The 19,697-nt window shown below is 43.8% G+C and overlaps 2 protein-coding genes across 3 annotated transcripts in view; one reads left to right on the top strand and one right to left on the bottom strand.

Annotated features, from left to right (window-relative positions):
* The window catches only part of LOC126457612 (ragulator complex protein LAMTOR3), a 109,021-nt gene that overhangs the window by 20,783 nt on the left and 68,541 nt on the right, over positions 1-19,697 (bottom strand). The gene's annotated exons all lie outside the window — the stretch shown is intronic.
* Positions 1-19,697, top strand: part of LOC126457609 (glyoxylate reductase/hydroxypyruvate reductase-like) — a 95,156-nt gene that overhangs the window by 59,508 nt on the left and 15,951 nt on the right. Inside the window, exon 4 of the mRNA XM_050094060.1 lies at positions 9,014-9,180. Within this exon, the coding sequence (XP_049950017.1) occupies positions 9,014-9,180 (167 nt within the window). The remainder of the gene's footprint in view (positions 1-9,013; positions 9,181-19,697) is intronic.

Below are 19,697 nucleotides of genomic sequence, written 5' to 3'. Positions count from 1 at the left end.
ATTGCTCTTGTGAAACTCAGCTTGCCCTCTTCTCACATGATATACTGTGAACTATGTAAGAAGGGCAACAGGCAAATTCCATATTTATAGATTTCCAGAAAACATTTGACATGGGTCCCCTTTGCAGGCTGTTAACAAAGGTACAAGCATATGGAATAGTCTCACAGGTATGTGAGTGGCTCAAAGACTTCTTAAGTAATAGAACCAAATATGTTGTCATTGATGACGAGTGGTCATCAGAGACAATAATATCATCAGGACTGCCCCAGGAAAATGTGATCGGACCGCTGTTTTGCTTGTGTCTGTATATGTGTGGATGGATATGTGTGTGTGTGCGAGTGTATACCCGTCCTTTTTTCCCCCTAAGGTAAGTCTTTCTGCTCCCGGGATTGGAATGACTCCTTACCCTCTCCCTTAAAACCCACATCCTTTCGTCTTTCCCTCTCCTTCCCTCTTTCCTGATGAGGCAACAGTTTGTTGCGAAAGCTTGAATTTTGTGTGTATGTTTGTGTTTGTTTGTGTGTCTGTCGACCTGCCAGCACTTTCATTTGGTAAGTCACATCATCTTTGTTTTTAGATATCTATATATAAATAATTTGACTGACGGGACAGGCAGCAAACTGTGGTTGTTTACTGATGATGATGCTGTGTTGTGTGGTAAGGTGTCGAAGTTTAGTGATTGTAGGAGGATTCAAGATGACTCAGACAAAATTTCTGGTTGGTATGATGAATGGCAGCTAGCTGCAAATGTGGAAAAATGTAAGTTAATGTGGATGAGTAGGGAAAACAAACCTATAATGTCTGGTTACAGCATTAGTAGTGTCCTGTCATTTAAAATACCTGGGTGTAATGTTGCAAAGTGATATGAAATGGAATGAGCATGTGAGGACTGTGGTAGGGAAGGCAAATGGCCGACTTTGGTTTATTGGGAGAATTTTAGGAAAGTGTGATTCATCTGTAAAGGAGACTGCATACAGGCCATTAGTGTGACCTATTCTTGAGTACTGCTTGAGTGTTTGGGATCCATAACAGGTCGGATTGAAAGAAGACATCAAAACAATTCAAAGGGAGGCTGCTAGCTTTGTTACTGATAGGTTTTAACAACAACATGTAAGTGTTACAGAGATGCTTTGGGAAATCAAATGGAAATCCCTTGAGGGAAGGCGTTTTTCTTTTCAAGGAACACAATTGAGAAAATTTAGAGAATTGGCATTTGAGGCTGACTGCCAAACGATGCTACTGCCGCCAACATACATTGTGTCTAAAGGACCACAAAGATAAGATAAGAGAAATTAGGGCTCATATGGAGACATATAGTCATTTTTCCCTCACTTTGTTTGCGAGTGGAACAGGAAAGGTGATGATCAGTAATGGTATAGGGTACCCTCTGCCACACGCTGTATGGTAGCTTGTGGAGTATCTATGTAAATGTAGATCCTGATAAGGCAGTACATCTTCTTTTTGTGATTAGGTTTAACTTTTGGACACTAATGTAGATTTTCCTTTGATGGGATATTTTTCCCCATATTTTTGACTACTCTTATGAAAAATTTTGAATTAATGGTCAGCTATTTAAACTTAATATCACCTGTTTCATTGCAACTGCCATAAAAGAGTTGAATATCATTTGTGTTACTGTGTTTGTGTATTTCATGCCTAATGTTGGGAACAGTTGTGTTTTCTTTTTCTCTCTCTCTCTCTCTTTGCTGATCTTTCTAATAATTTGTTGTTATCATCTTTGATCTTTCCTGTAATTGTAATGAAATGAATAGTTTGATAATCTTTGTTTTTGCAAATGGTCTTGGTGAATAAAATTATAAACAGCCGACCAGTTGCAAAGGATAAAGAATTCTTTACCTAGGTTTCAACAAATTTAAATTTGTCTTCTTCAGAAGGTGGCAATTTTACATTAGTATGGACTGATGTATCATCGCCGTTTTTACAAATGTCTGCATAGATCCATTTGTCAAAATTAAAATATAGCCCTAAAATAGGGTTTGTCACATAAATATAAATTAGTACATGGATGTTGCAGAACTCACAACCGACTCGGTTGTGAGCTCTGCAACATCCATGTACTAATTTATATTTGCGTGACAAACCCTATTTTTAGGGCTATATTTTAATTTTGACAAATGGATCTATGCAGACATTTGTAAAAACGGCGATGATACATCAGTCCATACTAATGTAAAATTGCCACCTTCTGAAGAAGACAAATTTAAATTTGTTGAAACCTAGGTAAAGAATTCTTTATCCTTTGCAACTGGTCGGCTGTTTATAATTTTATTACGTGGAACCGTTGCCGTTGTGCAGCTATGTTTAAAATACTGAAATTCCTGCCCGCCGAGGTCTTGGTGAACTTAATTCGTTACTAAGTCAACTTTATGATTTCGTAAAGGATTTATTGGAGTCAATATCCAAGATATAATGGGCCAAAGAAAAACTTAGTGAAGTTTTCAAGAATCAATATTCATGGTGATGGCCGATACGTAGATTCCAGATGTACGTGACACGTGATGAATAAAAGAAATTTGTTCAACAATTTTGAAATGACTACAAATACAAAAGTTGCAGTAGCAGATAACAACAATCTTGAGGCAATTGCAGAGGTAAATGTTCATCTTGAAATAGCAGTTGTTGACTGAAATAAGATGATGACTATTAATGATGTTGCACATTTTCCAGGCCTTGAATACAATTTTCTGTCAGTTATTCAAACAAGATTACTTGGATTGTGTGTATTGTTCAATGACATACAGTTGCTTACAACAAAAGTGTTGCAATTTTCTCCAGAACACTAATAGAGACTCCAACTGAAGTAGGTGAAATGTGCTGATTGTGTGAAGTGTTTCATCATGAAAATGTTATAGAAGTCAACAGTTACGAACTGTAGCTACATTATGCATGTATTGAAAGAAAACTGAATGAAATTAGAAGACAAATTCAAAGAACTTATCTTCATTAGATATTGTGAAGAGTCTAAAGTGTAACATTAACTGATCCAAATTCACCAAAGAAGGTCCATGAACCACAGATCATCAAAAATTCAAAATGCAACTGTGAGAACTTCATCACAAAGGGAAATGTGATTGATTCATAATGGTGTGGGCAGTGCCTGCCAGTGTCACTACATAACATCATTGAGTCAGCAGGATCAACACAACCTGCAGAAGTTGATCGATATTCACTTTATCTTGAATTGGCATGAACTGACACTGGGCAGACAGAAATGGCAACATCAATAGGGACACTGATCAGTCAGATGCAGAACCTGTGCAATCAGAAACTAGAAAATCATCATGTCAAAGAAAACCGAACAGCAGATATTTTAATAATGAATTTGTTTGTTTTGCGAGTATTCCTGAGCCAAATTCATATAAAGAAACAATGAGTTGTGATGATTTCAAAAATGGAAGGAAGACTTAAATACATGTCATTACTAGAAAACAATATGTGGACTTTGAGAAATTTACCATCAGGCAGATAGGCAATCAGTTCAAAAGCGGTGTTCAAAGTTAAAGAAATTTCAGATGGTCAAACTGAATGTTATAAGTCTCATTTAATTTCAAAAGGTTATTGCCAGACTCCATGGGTGAACTTTGATGAAACATTCTCAACTATTGTTCATCATTCTTTAGTTTGTAAACTGTTAGTTTTAACAGCTGAATTTGATCTTGACACTGAACGCATGAATGTTCAAATCATGCCCCTATGTGGTGAGCTTGATGAAGAAATTTACATCTATCTACCTGAATACTATGTGCAGAAATGGAAGGAGACAGAAGTTAGCAAAATAAAGAAGGAAATTTATAGTCTAAAACAGACATCACACATTTGGTATCAGAAGGTGCAACATTAAGAAAAAATGAAGTTAAAGAACTTAGAATATTATCCATCCATTTATTACAGAATTGAGAAGCAAAATATACTCATTCTAGCTGTTTAGGCAGATGACTTGGTCATCTCCTTGAACAGAAATAATTGGCGGGAGAAAGAACTAAAGAAACAATTAATGAATCAGTTTGAGACAAGAGGTCTTAGCGAACGCAGTAAGTATCTTGGCATGAGAGCAAAAGGAGACAGAATGCAAGGAATGATTAGCATTAATCATGGCAAATATGCTGTAAAAAGTACTCAAGAAATTTGGCATGGAAGACTGCAATCTGGTTGCATATCTTCTCAAACCTGGTTTGAAGCTACAGCTGTGTGAAGGAATAACTTACAGATGAGGAACAACTTGTGTTACACCACATTCTTTATTAGCAAGCTGATGAGTCACTCCTATATTTGGCTTAAGGCACAAGGGCAGACATTTCATATGCTGTGGGGACTATAAGCAAGTTCAACTCTCAATTATAAAAAAAAACTCACTGGGCAGCAGTCAAACAAATTATGTGATATATCACAGGCACATTCAATGTAGGACTTCAAATTATGTGATATATCAAAGGAACATTCAGTGTAGGACTAACTTTCTAAATAAGTGGATCAACAAAAATTTAAGGCTTCTATGATGGTGATTATACACCAGATCTCAGTCAACAATAGGCTACATTTTAAGTTAACTGGGACAGCAATCTAATGAAGTTCAAAATGGCAACAAATGATATCCTATCAGCTACAGACATTGAATACAGTGCCCTATCAACAACAGTGAAAGAGGCAATGTACCTTAAGCATTTGCTGCACAAATTGTGAAAAACCAGTAGGTGTATTCTGTGATAATTGAAAAGCCATTAATGAGGCACTGCTAAATCTGAGAGGTTGTTATTGCAAGAAAGTTCAGAATCGCTTTGATCAGTAGCAACTAGCAGCAGACTGATTTTTTGACAAAGGCTCTCTCAAAGGTGGTTGTTGTCATTGAGGTCTTCAGTCCAAAGACTGGTTTGATACAGCTCTTTATGCTACTCTATCCTGTGAAAGCCCCTTCATCTCCAAGTAATTACTGCAACCTACATTCTTCTGAATCTGCTTAATGTATTCATCTCTTGTTCTCCTTCTATGATTTTTTACCCTGCATGTTTCCCACCAGTACTAATTTGGTGATCCCTTGATGCCTCAGAATGCATCCTACCAACCAATCCCTTCTTCTGCTCAGGTTGTGCCACAAATTTCTCTTCCCTGCAGTTCTGTTCAGTACTTCCTCTTTAATTACATGATCTACCCATCTAATCTTCAACATTCTTCTGTAGCACCACATTTCAAAAGCTTCTATTCTCTTCTTGTCTGCACTGTTATCATCCATGTTTCACTTCCATAAAAGACTATACTCCATACAAATACTTTCAGAAAGGACTTCCTGACACTCAAAGAATCTATACTCGATGTTAACAAATTTCTCTTCTTCAAGATTTCTCAAATATGAAGCATCAGTAATGCTACCAAGCCAAAGAACTTTCAAAGTTCACGAAGTAACATCTTGAGAACTTGTGTGGGTGTTGGGAGCAACTATGTTTCTTTTTCTTTGCTGACACCTTAAAGTAGTTCATTGTTTTCATCTTTGATCTCTCTTGTAATTATTGTGGAATAAAGAGTTTTGATAATATTTGTTCCTGACAATATGGTATGTAGTTTCATTCATCGTTAGCCAGTAAGTCAACTTTATAATCTCTTAAATACTCTTTGTAGTCAATATCCAAGACATAATTAATGCTCCAAATTGTTGTTGCTGTGTTCTTGGAATTTTTTAATCTTTTGTGCATAGTATGTGGTTTTTGTCTTTATGATGATGTGAAGAAGAATTGTACAATAATGTTTGTACTGCACTTTTAAATCTTGATTATAGTTAGTCCTCTGTATTAAATAAAGTTTTCTCTACATAGAACTAGATACAGTAATAATATTTTTTAGAGGAGAATTAAATTTCTTTACTGCTTTGAGTCTTTGGTAACTACTTCACATTTTTCATCTAAGGAATTTTCTCTGAGTAGTGTAAGAGTAAGCATTTACAATTCTGTGAAATTTTATATTTCACTTCTTAGTTATTCCTGATTTATGTGGATGCTTTATAGCTGCCATTTGACCACCATGGTCAGTCCATGAAAGGCAGTTAAATTTAAAAGTAAATTATCAGTTGCTATTGGAATGTGTCCTATTTTTTTATTGTGAATGTTACTGAGAGTATCAAACCAAAGCCAGACGTCAGTAACTCTAGGTGCCCTTGATCAGGACAGTCAGAGATGAAAGCAATATTGAAACCTTCACTTACATTCACTTTTATTTCTATTAAGTCTTATTAGTACCCTCTAGAATATCTTAATAAAGTTTAAAATATTTCCTGTTAGAGGCCTATAGAGTCAGAACTGATATCTTGTATGCTAGCCAGTCTATTACTGAAGTACAACACTGAAACATTTTTTTCAATTCAGTTCACATAAAGCTCTGTGAACTAGAATGTTGTTATACTTGTTGTAAATATATCCACACCCTATTCCTGCTATACTGCCTTCAGCAATAGGATAATAACTTGCAACCATCTGGGTGCATCTTCCAACCAGCAGGCAGGATGATGTCCACCTTACTCATCTTTGCATAGACCCTAGCCCTATGATGCATGGCTTCTTGCTCTAGTGAGAGGAGCCTCAAATGTGTGGTGCTTGTGGCATACAGATCACAGTGCACCACATTTTACTAGACTGTGATTTATTTTTGGACCAAAGGGTGGCACCTCATTTGCTGTCAGATTTGCCATCTATTTTAGTTGACAAACAAATGTTGTAGACTTTTAAAATTTTGTGAATTGTCTGACTTGTTCCCTGAAATCTTAGGGTGCTGTTCCTAATGTGTTACAGGGTGGCTGGCTCATCTGTGTTTTTGGTAAGTGATCAGCCAGCCACATATTGCTGTGAATCTCTCTTTGTTTTCCTCTAGTCTTATTGTGTTTTAACTGACAGTTTTTGCATGTCTCCCCTTTCGTGGTGCTGTTTTCCATGTTGTGAGCTATTATGATAGAGCCGGTGATTATGAATGAGATTGGGAGAGAGCGAATGTGATGTCATCTCAGTTCGCCTTGTAGTTCTTTTCTCACATTTTAACCATGTTCGTTTCAGTTGATATTCATGTGGGTGCTGACAATCCTGATGTTGAGCACCCCTAACCCCTTAAAAAAACACACACACACACACACACACACACACACACACACACACACGCCTACAAGCACCCCCCCCCCCCCCCACACACACACACACACACACACAAATTGCATCTGTTCAATGTCTGTGACTTCCAAACAATGTTATGTTATGCACAATACATCTGTAGAAATATTTTTAAATTTTTCAGTTTTCTGTAGTGATATGAGAAGCTTGTATTTAATAAGGTTCTTAAATTGTGATGGAAAACTCTAAATTTGTTATGATTGTTAGCCTTTGTGTTTGTCCGCTGATTGTTGCAGCTATAATCATTCTGCAACTTCTTTCAGGAACATTTGCCTTGAGAAACATAGCAAAAATATTGGAAGTCATAGGGATTGGACAGATAGTGCTTTGGTTGCACTGAATGCTTCTGGAAGTTAGTTGTACAAGTAACCTCTTATTGGAGACATTTAGATGTACAACCTGCAAGATGCTGTGTAATCATGAGAGGGTCAACACATAAAACATGTGATGCCCCACTTTTTTCACATTAAGAATCCAGACTGTTATTGACACCACCAATGATCACTTTATGATCTTCATTATCAAGAGCTTTCCTCAGAGAGCCTAAATCACAGGTGACATCACTAATCCCAGCTCTTAACCTAAAAATACTAGTTAGCTGGAATAGAGATGCTTTTCAAGAAATCTAGACTAGAGCTAGCAAACTTGCAATATCTCTGGTATCTGCTGCCCCTCTGCCAGGTTTGGCCACAGTCCAGTCATTTACCCCATTCCTGACCTTACTGATGTCAAATGCAGCTCTTGGCAGTTTTAATAAATAAAAATATTATTTATTTTTCAGTCCCTGTTGCATCATTATTATTGTTATTGTTAGTTTTGATCTTGCTGGATCATCTTCATATCAGTATAGATGCATCAGCAACCCATTGTGTCTGTATCAGAATCACATATCAGGATACTGTACTACATAGGTCTGAAGGTTATTGAGGAAGATTGAAATTAGTCATATTGTAAAATAAATAAAAGTGCAACTGGAACTGAAAAATAAACAATATATTTAAATTGTTTTAAATTTCAATGCAGTTGCTGTATTATTGTATTGAAAATTTGGATATAGCATTCTAATTCTGCAAGTGCTACTGCCAGTTCAGCTATGTTTTTTAAACAAGTCACTCTTTCTCCATTAGTGTGAAGAGATACATTCAACTACTACAATGCAAAAGGCTGCTCACATCTCCATTCAAGCCTGTTTCTTATAGCATCCCACATAAGAAAAGCGAAGGGAGACTTCACTCCCTGAAACATCATGTTGAAAGATTTGAACTGAAACGAACATTAATATTTATAGTCTCAGAAATTTGGCAATAAATTCCATATATAAAATTATTGAATAAACAACAGTGCTAATGAATATATTTTGATTAGCTCAACATCCTCCTGCTCTGCTACATAATAATTTTCCACATTGATAATTGTCACTGTTGTAAATGATAGCACATCCAGAATTAATTGGTAAAGCCTATTCACATCTCCATCTTGTCCCACTGTAGAACTGGTAAACAAGCTTAACAGTACTGTTGTAAGACTGACACTGAAGAACCTCTGGACGTTTTACCTCCTAGTAGTCAAGAATGAAATTATGGGGATCATGTTTGTTTTAAATTGTTGATAATGTGCATAGTAATATGGAATGTATGGTAGGTATTTCTAGATCAGGCCATTATTTGTTATTTAAATTCAAATAGTTTCTTCAACCATGAAAGATACTAAATTTTCAAAAGAAAATGCATAATATATTGTACAGTTTGTATTTTTTCTCTCCAGTCTCAGATATAATGTAAAATTGTGTACAATTTTTAAGTTGTGCATACAGTGACCCATTAGAAGTGAAATGTGTTATATTTGTGCAGCAAGCAGTGGGAGACTAGTGAACCACAATGGATGCTGGGTCAAGACTTTCAGGAATCAACAGTAGGTATTGTTGGTCTCGGAGGCATTGGCCAAGCCATAGCTAGAAGAGTTAAGGGATTTGATATTGCACGATTACTGTACACTGGGCATTCACGTAAACCTGAAGGTGAGATTTAATATAAGTAGCAAAATGTAAAATATAAAAAGCAATTACACAATCAAAATTACAGGAAATTGTGGCACCAAATGCATATAAATTATTATTTATAGTAAGTAAGTTAATATTAATTTATGAATAGCAGTTCAGCTAATTTGATTATCTATGTAGTTCAAAAGTACTCCTCATGATCTTGTGTGTGTGTGTGTGTGTGTGTGTGTGTGTGTGTTTTTTATTTTTTTTTATTTTACTGTGGATACCCCCTCCCCCCTCACACACACACACACACACACACACACATATATATATATATATATATATATATATATATATATATATATATATATATATATATATATATATATAAAAAATACAAAGATGATGTGACTTACCAAATGAAAGTGCTGGCAGGTCGACAGACACACAAACAAACACAAACATACACACAAAATTCAAGCTTTCGCAACAAACTGTTGCCTCATCAGGAAAGAGGGAAGGAGAGGGAAAGACGAAAGGAAGTGGGTTTTAAGGGAGAGGGTAAGGAGTCATTCCAATCCCGGGAGCGGAAAGACTTACCTTAGGGGGAAAAAAGGACGGGTATACACTCGCACACACACACATATCCATCCACACATATACAGACACAAGCAGACATATTTAAAGACAAAGAGTTTGGGCAGAGATGTCAGTCGAGGCAGAAGTGCAGAGGCAAAGATGTTGTTGAATGACAGGTGAGGTATGAGTGGCGGCAACTTGAAATTAGCGGAGATTGAGGCCTGGTGGATAACGGGAAGAGAGGATATATTGAAGAGCAAGTTCCCATCTCCGGAGTTCGGACCCCCCTGCGGGTTCGGGGGTAAGAATAGGCCCGCGGTATTCCTGCCTGTCGTAAGAGGCGACTAAAAGGAGTCTCAAACGTTTTGGCCTTAATGTGATGGTCCCCATTAGGGTTTGACCTCCATTTTTCCAAATTCCACAGAAGTACGAGCCTTTTGGGGAAGGACACCTTACGTGGTGCACCATCAGTCCTCTGTGCCCTACGACCTTGGCACTCTTGATCGTCTTTGCGTCGTACCTGCACCCTTCATCCCTCATTTTGGGCATAGACACCTGATGTATTGTGTAAGTACCGCCCTTAGTGCGTCACCACCAGCACCTACGATCACTATGGACTACCCATGGCACCCAAAATCCAGCACGGTAGCCAGCCCGTTGTGGTGGGGTCGTCATGTACCCTCTAGGTTGTAGCCCCCTGACAACACAGGGATCGTACTGCCGATGCCTGAGCTGACACCTCCCCACGTAAGCCAAGGAGTAGATGCTCGTCTCTCTGGGGCATCGGGACTCCCGGCAACGGCCATCCTGCCAGGTGGCCTTTGCTGTGGCTGGGTGGCGCCCGTGGGGAGAGCCCCTGGTCGGAGTGGGTGGCATCGGGGCGGATGCCCCGCAATGAAGCGGGTGAAATCTCAATCTGGTGGTCGTCCGACCGCCAATGTCTCTAAGCGTGGTAAGGTGGAATTTAACGCTGTGACATATAACCCGAAGTCGTTCCCTTCCCTAGCCACACCATGGGAGGAACGTAGGGCTGCAGACAGACAAGAGCCGTATTCGCCACGATACCTTGTATGCAGCAGAACTGATGGGGATTCGTTTTTGGGGACTAAGCCTCTTTTCTTCGTGCACAATCTCGAAGATAAGTTTGGGGAAGTGGCATCTCTTTCCAAAATGAGGAGCGGGGCCATTTTGATACAAGCAGCTTCATCTGCGCAGTCCCAGGCATTACTCGCCTGTGAGAAGCTCGGTGACATCCCCGTCACTGTCACTCCCCATAAGTCCTTAAATTTGGTCCAGGGGATTATTTTTCATAAAGATCTTCTGCTACAGTCTGATGACGAGCTACGTGAGAACCTGGCACGACGAGGTGTACACTTTGTCCGTCGTGTCTTTCGGGGGCCGAAGGATAATAGGGTCGCTACCGGTGCTTTCATCCTGGCCTTTGAGGGCGACTGCTTGCCTGAGAAAGTCAAGGTCATGATATACCGGTGCGATGTCAAGCCCTATGTCCCGCCCCCTATGCGATGCTTCCAGTGCTGGAAATTCGGACACATGTCCTCCAGGTGCACTTCCAGCCCCACATGTCGTGATTGTGGACGACCTCCACATCCTAATGCTCCATGTGCTCCGCCTCCCACCTGCGTTAACTGTGGGGAGCATCATTCTCCCTGCTCACCAGACTGTGCAGTCTATCAACGAGAGCGGAAGATACAAGAAATTAAGACCTTGGACCGTTTAAGTTACCAAGAGGCAAAGAAGAAATTAGAACGGCTCAACCCCACACCTATGTTGAGGAGTTATGCTACTGTCACACTGCCGCCACCAGCTCCTGCACAGACTCCCTTCTCTGTTGGCCCACAGAGAAATCAGGTAACGTCTGCCCCACCGCTGGGACAGGCCGCTCTCTCTTCCACTGCTCCCAAAACACCGAGTTTGGGAGCAGTGCGCCCCAAGCAACCGGGGACGTTGGTCCCCACCTCTCAGCCGGAGCGGCGACAGCCCTCTCCGGCTCCTCAGCCGGGGAAGCGACAGCTCCCTCCGGCTGCTCAGCCGGGGACGCAACAGCCTCCTCCGGCCTCACTTGTTCGGAAGGGATCCCTTGGGGGCGTCCCTTCCAAGGACTTCCCCAGTGTCTCACAAGACACTAGCCAGTGGTTGAAGAAGCCACCAGCTGCTGGTCGAAGGGCTTCACGCTCTTCCTCTGTTCCTGATGATGCGTCAGGAAAGCCCTCCCAGCATGACAACCCTCCTCCCAAAGACAAGAGAGAGAAAAGGAAGCTCTCCAAGAAGAATAAGGACCCAGTGGTTCCCGCACCAACGCTCCCTGTCAGCTCAGCCTCTGAGGACGAGGTCGAGCTCTTTGCGTCCCCTGATGACCTGGATCTCGCCGTCTCCTCAGAAACGATGGCCGTAGTGACGTCCGTCGCTCAGTCGGTGGCAGCATGTGACCCTGCCAAGTAATTTGCCTTTTCAGTGCCTGCATGCCCCTACCGGACATGCTTTGTACAATCCTCCAGTGGAATTGTGGCGGTTATTTTAGCCATCTCCCTGAGCTACGACAGCTCCTAAGCCTGACACCTGCTTTCTGCATTGCCCTCCAAGAAACCTGGTTCCCGGCAATGCGGACCCCTGTTCTTCGTGGATACAGGGGCTATTACTGCAACCGTAGCACTTACAATTGTGTGTCAGGTGGAGCCTGCGTGTATGTCCTTACCTCTGTATATAGTGCTCCTGTGCCCCTTCAAACATCATTGGAAGCTGTGGCTGTCCGTGTAAGGACTACCCAGGACATAACCGTCTGCAGTGTCTATCTCCCTCCAGGTGGTACAGTCTCCCTGACCGAAATGGCTGCGCTTGTCGCCCAACTCCCCACGCCTTTTCTTCTCCTGGGGGATTTTAACGCCCACAATCCCCTGTGGGGTGGAACGAAGGTTACTGGCCGAGGCAGGGAGGTCGAGAATCTCATCTCCCAACTCGACCTCTGCCTCTTAAACTCTGGCGCCGCCACACATTTCAGTGTGGCGCATGGCACGTTCTCGGCCATCGATCTGTCGTTGTGCAGCCCAGGGCTTGTACCATCGGTCCACTGGAGAGTCCATGAGGACTTGTGTGGTAGTGACCATTTTCCGATCTTCCTTTCACTACCACAGCGTCACTCCTTTGCGCGCTCGCCTAGATGGGCATTTAGCAAGGCGAACTGGGACACGTTCTGCTCTGCTGCCACTGTTGACTCTCTCCCCCATGGTACCATCGATGTGGCGGTTGAGACACTGACTGCAGCGATTGTTTCCGCTGCGGAACGTACCATTCCTCGTTCGTTCGAGTGCCCCCGGCGAAAGTCGGTGCCTTGGTGGTCTCCAGAGGTCGCTGCCGCCATTAAAGAACGTCGGCGGGCTCTTCAGCGACATAAGCGGCACCCGTCTTTGGAGAACCTCATTTTATTCAAACGTCTCCGTGCTCAGGTACGGAGGCTTATCAAACGGCGGAAACAGGAGTGTTGGGAGAGGTACGTTTCCAAGATCGGTTCCCGTACTTCCCCCTCCCAGGTGTGGCTGCAGATTCGGCGCATCTTTGGATTGCAGTACTCTACAGGTGTCCCAGGGCTTACCATCAACGGGGCAGTATCCACCGATGCCGATGCAATCGCCGAGCATTTCGCTCAGCACTATGTCCGGGCCTCTGCGTCGGGGAATTACCCGCCTGCGTTTCGCGCGCTCAAACGCCGGGAGGAAGGCAAACGGCTTTCTTTCGCTTCTCGCCACCCTGAGGCGTATAACGCCCCATTTAGTTTGTGGGAACTCCAGAGCGCCCTGGCACAGTGCCCCGATACAGCCTCTGGGCCTGATGGCGTCCACAATCAGATGCTAAAACACCTGTCCCCGGACTGTCAGCGATGTGTTCTTGCCATCTTCAACCGCCTATGGGGTGATGGTGTCTTTCCGTCGCAATGGCGAGAAAGTACCATCATTCCAGTGCTGAAGCCTGGTAAGGACCCGCTTACTGTGGATAGTTATCGGCCCATTAGCTTAACCAATACTCTGTGCAAGCTGCTGGAACGCATGGTGAGTCGACGGCTGTGTTGGCTGCTCGAGTCTCGGGGTCTCCTGGCTCCATGCCAGAGCGGCTTCCGTCAGGGCCGTTCCACCGCCGATACTTTGGTCCTCCTTGAGTCTGCAATCCGCACTGCTTTTTCCAGGCGCCAACACCTCGTCTCCGTCTTTTTTGACCTCTCCAGAGCATATGACACGACGTGGCGCCACCATATTCTCGCCACGTTGCACGGGTGGGGTCTCCGGGGCTCTCTCCCCATTTTTATTCAGAATTTTTTATCTGTTCGGACATTCCGCGTTTTAATTGGCACATCCCATAGTTCCCTTCATATCCAGGAGAACGGCGTTCCACAGGGCTCTGTATTGAGCGTGCCCCTTTTCCTTGTGGCCATTAATGGCCTTGCAGCAGCAGTAGGGTCCTCTGTCTCGCCCACGTTATATGCTGACGATTTCTGCATCTTTTTCAGCTCCTCCACCATTGGCGTAGCAGAACGTCGGTTGCAGGGAGCCATACGCAAGGCACAGGCGTGGGCCCTAGCCCATGGGTTTCAGTTTTCTCCTGCGAAGACTTGTGTTATGCACTTTTGTCGGCGTCGCACTGTCCATCCCCACCCTGAGCTTTATCTTCAGGATGCTAAGCTCAGGGTTGTTGACACTTACCGTTTTCTGGGATTGCTGTTCGATGCCCGGCTTACTTGGCTTCCACATATTCGTGAGCTCAAGCGTCAGTGCTGGCAGCATCTGAATGCCCTCCGCTGCCTCAGCAACACCACTTGGGGTGCCGACCGTAACACGCTGCTGCAGCTCTACAAAGCCCTTGTGCTGTCCCGACTGGATTATGGGAGTGTGGCGTATGGCTCAGCGTCGCACTCAGCGTTGCAACTGCTGGACCCCATTCACCACTGTGGGGTTCGACAGGCGACAGGAGCATTCCGCACCAGTCCTGTTAATAGCCTACTTGCTGAGGCTGGGGTTCCTCCGCTCTACATTCGGCGTCACCAACTCTTAGCCAACTATGCTGCCCACGTCCGTTGTTCTCCCCGTCACCCTAACTACCGTCTCCTTTTCACCGATGCGGCAGTCCATCCTCCACGCCGGCGGCCGCGATCAGGCCATGCAATTGGGATCCGTGTTCAGTCCCTGCTTAGTGAACTCGAGTCTTTGCCTCTTCCATCTGCTTTTCAGGTCCGCCCACATACACCACCTTGGTGTATCCGTCGGCCGCAGCTTCAGCTGGACCTCTCCCAATGGCAAAAGGATTCAGTTCCTCCTGCAGTCTTGCGCCGCCAATTTCTTGCTCTCCTCGACGAATCCCGTGACTCGGAGGTTATCTATACCGATGGCTCGATGGTTGATGGCCGTGTGGGGTACGCTTATGTTCATGCGGACTATGTCAACCAACGCTCCTTGCCGGACGGCTGCAGTGTTTACACTGCAGAGCTAACAGCTATTTTTCGTGCCCTTGAGCGTGTTCGTACCGGCACTGGCGAGTCTTTTGTCATTTGCAGTGACTCTCTCAGTAGTCTCCAGGCTCTTGACCAGTGCTACCCACGCCATCCCATTGTTGTTGCCATCCAGGAGTCCGTTCATGCTCTTGCACAACGTGGCCGTTCAGTGGTGTTCATATGGACCCCGGGACACGTTGGGATAGCGGGCAACGAACACGCCGACAAGTTAGCTAAAGAAGCCACCCGCAAACTGCCGTTGGAGATCGGCCTCCCGGCCACTGATCTCCGATCGGTGTTACGCCGTCGGGTCTTTGGGATGTGGGCCGACGAATGGCGCACCCTGTCTGTGCCCAACAAGCTGCGGCGTGTAAAGGAGACAACGACTGTGTGGGGTTCCTCCATGCGGGCCTCTCGGAGGGACTCTGTGGTTCTCTGTAGGCTCCGCATTGGTCACTCTTGGCTGACGCATGGTCATCTGCTGCGTCGAGAGGACCCCCCTCATTGTCGCTGTGGTGTGCTTATGACGGTGGCCCATATATTGTTGGACTGTCCTCTTTTAACCGCCCTCAGGCGAACTTTTCATCTCCAGGGTGCTTTATCATCTCTCTTAGGTGACAATGTCTCTATGGCAGATCGGGTTTTAAGTTTTATTCGCGCAAGCGGCTTTTATAGGTCCATTTAAATTTTTTTTTTTTAACATCACCCTCTTTTGAGCTCTCTCTTTTACTTAGTTTTGTGTTGTGATTCGCCTCCGCCCTAAACGTTTAGGCTGGAGGTTTTAACGTGTTGCAGAGTGGCTGGCTCATCCTATTATTTTCGTGATCAGCCAGCCACAGTTCTCTGCTGTGCAGTTTTAATTCCATCTGCCTTTGTTCTCTATGTTGTTTTTGTTGCTGTGCTCTGTTTTCCATGTTGTCTTACAATGGACCATGGGGCTTTTCTTCCCCTGGAGTTTTTCTTTTAGTGCTTCGCTTGACTGGTGGATAGTTCCCCTGTGCTCTGTGTTTTTATGAAATAAGGGACCGATGACCTTTGTAGTTTGGTCCCTTTAATCTTTAACCCAACCAACCGGAGTTCGGATATGTTGGTGTTAGTGGGAAGTATCCAGATAACCCGGACGGTGTAACACTGTGCCAAGATGTGCTGGCCGTGCACCAAGGCATGTTTAGCCACAGGGTGATCCTCATTACCAACAAACACTGTCTGCTTGTGTCCATTCATGCGAATGGACAGTTTGTTGCTGGTCATTCCCACATAGAATGCGTCACAGTGTAGGCAGGTCAGTTGGTAGATCACGTGAGTGCTTTCACACGTGGCTCTGCCTTTGATCGTGTACACCTTCCGGGTTACAGGACTGGAGTAGGTGGTGGTGGGAGGGTGCATGGGACAGGTTTTACACCGGGGGCGGTTACAAGGGTAGGAGCCAGAGGGTAGGGAAGGTGGTTTGGGGATTTCATAGGGATGAACTAAGAGGTTACGAAGGTTAGGTGGACGGCGGAAAGACACTCTTGGTGGAGTGGGGAGGATTTCATGAAGGATGGATCTCATTTCTGGGCAGGATTTTAGGAAGTCGTATCCCTGCTGGAGAGCCACATTCAGAATCTGATCCAGTCCCGGAAAGTATCCTGTCACAAGTGGGGCACTTTTGTGGTTCTTCTGTGGGAGGTTCTGGGTTTGAGAGGATGAGGAAGTTGCTCTGGTTATTTGCTTCTGTACCAGGTCGGGAGGGTAGTTGCGGGATGCGAAAGCTGTTGTCAGGTTGTTGGTGTAATGCTTCAGGGATTCCGGACTGGAGCAGATTCGTTTGCCACGAAGACCTAGGCTGTAGGGAAGGGACCGTTTGATGTGGAATGGGTGGCAGCTGTCGTAATGGAGGTACTGTTGCTTGTTGGTGGGTTTGATGTGGACGGACGTGTGAAGCTGGCCATTGGACAGGTGGAGGTCAACATCAAGGAAAGTGGCATGGGATTTGGTGTATGTGGTGTTGTCTGAAAGCTGACGCAGTCCCTCAGCCACATACTCCCGACGATCAAGTACCACGGTCGTGGAACCCTTGTCCGCCGGAAGAATGATGATGGACCGGTCAGCCTTCAGATCACGGATAGCCTGGGCTTCAGCAGTGGTGATGTTGGGAGTAGGATTAAGGTTTTTTAAGAAGGATTGAGAGGCAAGGCTGGAAGTCAGAAATTCCTGGAAGGTTTGGAGAGGGTGATTTTGAGGAAGAGGAGGTGGGTCCCGCTGTGACGGAGGACGGAACTGTTCCAGGCAGGGTTCAATTTGGATAGTGTCTTGGGGAGTTGGATCATTAGGGGTAGGATTAGGATCATTTTTCTTCGTGGCAAAGTGATACTTCCAGCAGAGAGTACGAGTGTAGGACAGTAAATCTTTGACGAGGGCTGTTTGGTTGAATCTGGGAGTGGGGCTGAAGGTGAGGCCTTTGGATAGGACAGAGGTTTCAGATTGGGAGAGAGGTTTGGAGGAAAGGTTAACTACTGAATTAGGGTGTTGTGGTGCCAGATTGTGTTGCTTGGAATTTTGAGGTTTTTGGAGGGAGTGGAGCTGGAAGTGGGAGACTGAGTAGATGGGAGAGACTGGGTTTGTGTGCAATGAGAGGTGGTTGAGGTTTGCTGGAAAGGTTGTGAAGGGTGAGTGAGTTGCCTTTCCGGAGGTGGGAAACCAGGAGATTGGATAGTTTTTTGAGGTGAAGGGTGGCATGCTGCTCTAATTTGCGGTTGGCCTGTAGGAGGATGCTCTGAATAGCCGGTGTGGATGTGGGAGAGGAAAGATTGAGGACTTTTATTGCAGTGTTTGTTGGTAACGAGGATCACCCTGTGGCTAAACATGCCTTGGTGCACGGCCAGCACATCTTGGCACAGTGTTACACCGTCCGGGTTATCTGGATACTTCCCACTAACACCAACCTATCCGAACTCCGGAGATGGGAACTTGCTCTTCAATATATCCTCTCTTCCCGTTATCCACCAGGCCTCAATCTCCGCTAATTTCAAGTTGCCGCCACTCATACCTCACCTGTCATTCAACAACATCTTTGCCTCTGCACTTCTGCCTCGACTGACATCTCTGCCCAAACTCTTTGTCTTTAAATATGTCTGCTTGTGTCTGTATATGTGTGGATGGATATGTGTGTGTGTGCGAGTGTATACCCGTCCTTTTTTCCCCCTAAGGTAAGTCTTTCCGCTCCCGGGATTGGAATGACTCCTTACCCTCTCCCTTAAAACCCACTTCCTTTCGTCTTTCCCTCTCCTTCCCTCTTTCCTGATGAGGCAACAGTTTGTTGCGAAAGCTTGAATTTTGTGTGTATGTTTGTGTTTGTTTGTGTGTCTGTCGACCTGCCAGCACTTTCATTTGGTAAGTCACATCATCTTTGTTTTTAGATATATATTTCCTACGTGGAATGTTTCCCTCTATTATATATATATATATTCATTAACTAACAAAACTGTTGAAATTGGTTGCAGATCTAGTCAAGATAGTTAAATTATGAGGTTTGGGGCTAATGCTATAACAGGGTGGGGAGACTATCTCAGCATGTACTGTTTTAAAATGTAACGAAATGCAAGCTTTTCTTCATCACTTCGGTCAGGAAAATGTGATGCTGGAATTCAGTTGATTCCTAGAAGAATTAGACACTTCTGATAACATCTGGTTTTGTTTTTCTTCCTTTTTTTAACAAAAGATCAATAATAATAGATGAAGTGGTTCACAGAAAGGTTGGCTGCGTAGATGTATAACAGTACCTGGAAATTTATGTGTAAACAGCTAAAGAAAATGATGCTTGTAGATTTGACGGAGTTAGGCAATGGAACAGTGTCATCATAATTACTTACTATTGCAGCATCATTGGCTGTCTTTTTTTCTTTGGTTATTCCTTTTCTAAGACTTACGTGTTGTGACTTGAATCTGTAACCAGAAATTATAGGATGCATGATGATTTACTTTTGAAATGTGTAATCTCTGATACATGTTGGTTATGAAATTGTACACCATTACAGCCATTACAGGCCATCTGCAAGTTTCTTGGCTTGATTGCAATGTAACATGGCTGCCTCAACATTAAAAGATTAATATTCAGCTGAAGCTGATGAGTTATGCTAGTAAGATTGTAGGAGAAGTAAAATATGGCAAAGTCATCAACAAGCAGCTAATTTTGAATTAGGCTTAATACTGTATAATAATTACTGTGAATGCTGCACCAATTAAAATACACCCTTGAGGCGTGTCAGTCTCTCATTCGGTAATCACAGACAAGACACTGAGACGGACAAGATGTTATGTGCATAATGAACTGCGAGAACCTTTAGAGTCTGGTAGCCAGTTTTATTCTATAATCCCTGTAACCTGCATAGTGTACAACAGCTAAGGACTTAAGATAGGAAGATTGTGTTTCCCCCCAAGGTAAGTCTTTCCGCTCCCGGGATTGGAATGACTCCTTACCCTCTCCCTTAAAACCCAC

The sequence above is a fragment of the Schistocerca serialis genome, chromosome 2, assembly GCF_023864345.2.
Source record: "Schistocerca serialis cubense isolate TAMUIC-IGC-003099 chromosome 2, iqSchSeri2.2, whole genome shotgun sequence".
Taxonomy (NCBI): domain Eukaryota; kingdom Metazoa; phylum Arthropoda; class Insecta; order Orthoptera; family Acrididae; genus Schistocerca; species Schistocerca serialis.
The sequence above is the reverse complement of the archived record's forward strand: the minus strand, read 5'-3'. Positions and strand labels throughout refer to the sequence as shown.